We start from the raw sequence: 4437 nt of genomic DNA on the forward strand, positions 1-4437 counted from the left end.
AAGGATATGTTCCCACCACGGAACACACGCTGAAATTTCAAGCAGAGCCTGCGCAGCAGTCTTCACTTGAAGTTCAGCTAGTCCCATAGACTCTATTTTGAGGCTCAATCCACCATCTACCCAAAGAACAGACATGTAAATATATACATGATAAGACAGATAAGTTACTTGCAAAGATTTATTAGAAACTTAACATCTTTTTTTTGCATTGACATTGTTTGAAATTCATTTGTTCTATAGTTTAACATTATGGAATGCTTCTACAGCTCAATTCATATGTAACATTTGTAGATTTTTTATTTTTTTTTAAACTAATTCCATGACTTTTGAAAACAGAAGAGGTTTCCACCAATCAGGCATAAGGCTTGATGGAGGCCTGAGTGTAAAGGTGAACAGCATTCCAAGGTAAAATGAAGAGATCCCGGGGAATGTTTTCATCTTCAAGGCACCACTACGGGCAAAAAAAAAAAAAAAAAAAAAAAAAAAAAAAAAAAGGTGCAAACTTGCCAAAAAAAGAAACGAGCAGTTCAGACAGGTAAAAACCAATATAAAACTTTCTTGGTCCAGAGAGTGTACAAAAATGCCTTGCAGAGCCAGCTGCATGCATCACAATACAAAAGGGTAACGTGTTCAGAGTACAATATTTTCAGCTATGGTCTGGTGTTTTACCAAGACTCCATAATACTGAGAATGCCACAGACAGTTTGCACTGCTCAGAGTTCACAAAGTGGCTGGTATTAGGTAGTGTCCAATAGCTTCATCTGTCCATTAGCGACATGAAGGGTATCCACTGTTTTCTGGATTTACATTCAGCACAATAATTGATGACCTCATCCAAACTGGAACACTTCCAGGGATTGTTGTGTGGATTCTATGTTTAAGAAAAAAAAAAAAAAAAGCACAGTCAGCAATGGTGTAAGACATACATGTAGGTATATCATCATCTGACATGAGGTAATACCAATCACATTGCAGTGACCAGACACTGTTTAGATTGACACTCGCCCACCGAGGCCATACATGGCTCAATCATCATTCAGCAAGGGCTGCATGGACATAGTTAGCCTTGTTCATGAAGCCCTTGCTTTTTACATTTAAAAAAAAAAAAAAAAATTATATAAGTTCACACTTGCCTACTCTCCCCCGGCTTTCTGCCCGGGTTCCCTGCTCACCGCTTATGCCCCAGTCTCTTCCGCGACACTCTGCTCAGCCAATCACTGACTGACAGGACATTGTGGCCAGTGATTGGCTGAGCAGCCTCTCATTGAAGATATTGGGCCAGAAATGTCAGGGTGAGCAGGGAACACCAGCAGAAGGCTGCAGGACACTGGGAGAGCATAGGAAAGTATAAACTTTTTTTTTTACACTGTCAGCCATTTACACACATAGCAATACTCCCAAGACAAAGTTTTATAGCCATGCCCTACCACTAACAATCAAAGCTTTTAAAGAATTTTTCTCCATGGACACAGGCAAGCTGCTGCAAGACAGCTCGAGCAGCAGAGGTCGATACAATCCTAGCCCCCCTAGACACTTTGTGTTGGGGTATGGGGACCTCAACCCACTGCCAAACTGGTTATCAGAGATATACTATAACTAAAAGGAACAATGCTGAAAAAGTGGACCCCTATAAGCAGGACCACCAGGACTGTTCCAGTTGAAATATTTTGTAAATTTTATTTTGAAAGCCAAATATGCAGCAAGGGAACTCACCGATACTAGAATGCAGTGCAGATCCATGGGCTCAGAGGTTGGTTCAATTTGGCTGTGAATAATCTCTGACAGACGCTGAAGACCAGATACTCTCAAAATGTTGATGTCATTGTCACAGCAAAAGGCTTGTATCAGCGTAAAGTGTATGCTTAATGCAACGTCATCTTTATGTTCCGGATCAGCTGCTAGAAGACATAGGACTACGCTGTCAGGATCTCTGTGAAAGAAGAAATATTTTTAAGGAATGGGTCATCAGAAAATGACTTGTGCAAATAGTGCTTTTATGTTAATCATTAAAAAAAAAACAAAAAAAAACGACTTTTCTAATTTTCAATTTTTCTCTCTATATTAAAAAATAATCCTGATATCTTGCATTTTTTATTCTTACCACTGGGGCTAAAACTAAGCTGAGACTTCCTGTTCCATCTGTAGTGATAAGAGGAGGCTGCTGTAAAGTGACATCAGTAGATAGAGGACACAATAGCAGCTCCCTGTGGAATGACCTTTTCAAATGTCACAGAGTATGCTCAGTAATGTTTTACATTCATCTCAAGAGGACCATGAGTCTTGCTGTAAAGCATGTCACTAAATGCTGTTAAAAACTGCCCAGGCAATATGGCAGCCCCCATAGCAATGTACAAAAAGTAAAATATAAAAATTTGGTCCAAAGACTATACTCATTAACACAATTAATAAATAAATCTGACATTAATGAGCTAATGTACTTACAGTACTCATCATAGTAACAGTACATACACATCACCCATACACATAGGGGGAGATTTATCAAAGTGTGCAAAATTTAGACTGGTGCAAACTGCCCACAGCAACCAATCACAGCTCAGCTTCCAGCTCTGGTGAAAGGAAAGCTGAGCTGTGATTGGTTGCTGTGGCCAGTTTGCACCAGTCTAAATTTTACACCCTTTGATAAATCTCCCCCATAAAGTATAAGGATGCCCCATAGAACTACAATGAGATCACCAACTCTGTTGATCATTTATTAGAAATGGCTCCATGTGACTGAGCTCTTAGGCTACTGCAGTAAGCACATGACACCTTGCAGGTCTATTAAGTGAAATCTAAGTTTAAGGTCAGAACATGACCCATAAGGAATGTAGAACAACCACTGAGACCTACCTGTCCATTAGCTTTGCTGATTCATAGACACCGATAGTCAGCGAATCTCTTCTGTGGGCAGTAACAATGACCTCCTCTAGAGCCATAGCCACCGGATGCATCCTGTATAGAGACAACAGGCGACAAATTGTACAAGGCTGGTATAGTGCACAGAATATAGCAATAGTGGGTATAACCCGTATATATATATATATATATACATATATACACACACACAGTATTAGAGCAATGCTGTGTATAATCCAACTACAATGTATGTATTATAGCAACACTTTGTATATGGATTATTACATATATGGATTATACAATGTATGTATATATTGTAGCAATATTGTAGGTATAATGCATATACACTATATGTAACATGGCATCTCTATATATAATCTATACATATATATAGCGCCTCTGGACATAATGCATATACACTGTATGTAACATAGCATCTCTCTATATATATATATATATATCTATAATCTCTGGATATAATGCATATACACTGTATGTAATATATGGATGATATATACTGACTATATGTAATATATCGATATCAGACAGCATGCTACATGTACTAGGAGCCCTGGATACCACAAGTAGCTGCATGTCCTATATCATACTATATGCATGCAGTGATATCGTGGACGGGACCGTATCCACGCATGGATGTGGTAAGTGACATACCCCACCACCATAGGAAGGTAACGCATGTCATGACATATACGGAGCGGCACTTACGTGTTGTTGTGGTTCCCACAGGTATCGTTATCCTCCAATGTCATAATGTAGGAATCCCCTTAGCTGCGGTGAGGAATAATCCACAGTGTAGTATAATAATCCCAGCGATAATCCAGCCCTGCGCTCCTGGGAATCCCGCGCTCGTCTCCTCCACATCGCAGCCTCCGCTCCTTATATGCGCTGTCAGCGGGGGAGGGCGGGGCCACACGCCGCCATTGGCTCTTTCCGGCAATGACAGGCGCCCACACGCCGCTCACTGGTGAGGGATGTGCGAGGAGGGGACAGGACGTGACACCTGCCGCACATAGTACACGCGTGTACCCCGACAGTGCGCTTAGCTGTGCCTGCCATGTGTTATGTAAGGTGCCCTAATATGTGTGATATAGAAAGAGAGCATGACCGTGTGAGGGGCGCAGTGCTGACAGACCACCGGCCAGGGTACGCCGAGTGGGGGGCGTGTAACCACATCAGCCCCTATCACACCGGGACCGGTAATGGCATACACGGTAAATGTAAATACAGAGCTCTGGGTATATGCCGGGGTCTGCTGTATGGAATACTATGCCATAGGATGTAAGAAAAGTGCATAACCGCTAGGTGAGAACACGGACATCACAGGAGCATCCCCCCTGTGGAGAACAATAAGGGGAATGAGATGATATAATAGGGTTATATAGAGACGTCCCCCCCAGCAGACAGGGGGCTCACACACTGCCAGGGAGACACAATACACCCCAATAGAACACACACGTGTATTGTCCTCTCCCCAGTGTATGCATATACCAAGCAGGATGGTTCTCAGGCCGCCATACACCATACGATGTTTTAACAGAAAGTCCTCATTGTTTTCCCACT

The 4437-nt window shown here is 41.9% G+C and overlaps 1 protein-coding gene across 1 annotated transcript; it reads right to left on the reverse strand.

Moving 5' to 3' along the window:
* Window positions 1-478: 478 nt before the first annotated feature.
* GADD45B (growth arrest and DNA damage inducible beta) lies at window positions 479-3717 on the reverse strand. Its single transcript, XM_069964492.1, has 4 exons — window positions 3583-3717; window positions 2851-2952; window positions 1714-1930; window positions 479-871 (listed from the first exon to the last, which is right to left on the reverse strand). Exons 1-4 carry the CDS (start codon window positions 3624-3626, stop codon window positions 758-760), a joined length of 477 nt encoding a protein of 158 aa, XP_069820593.1. The 5' UTR covers window positions 3627-3717; the 3' UTR covers window positions 479-757.
* Between the last annotated feature and the right edge of the window lie 720 nt (window positions 3718-4437).

Source organism: Dendropsophus ebraccatus, chromosome 3 (assembly GCF_027789765.1).
Source record: "Dendropsophus ebraccatus isolate aDenEbr1 chromosome 3, aDenEbr1.pat, whole genome shotgun sequence".
Classification (NCBI taxonomy): Eukaryota; Metazoa; Chordata; class Amphibia; order Anura; family Hylidae; genus Dendropsophus; species Dendropsophus ebraccatus.

Coding starts and splice junctions, on each gene's coding strand:
- GADD45B (XM_069964492.1), bottom strand. CDS start 3,626: ATGACATTGGAGGATAACGATACCTGTGGGAACCACAACAACAC. Junction 1,931..2,850: donor TCAGCAAAGCTAATGGACAG/GTAGGTCTCAGT, acceptor CTTCTTTCACAG/AGATCCTGACAGCGTAGTCC. Junction 872..1,713: donor TGCACTGCATTCTAGTATCG/GTGAGTTCCCTT, acceptor TCTTAAACATAG/AATCCACACAACAATCCCTG.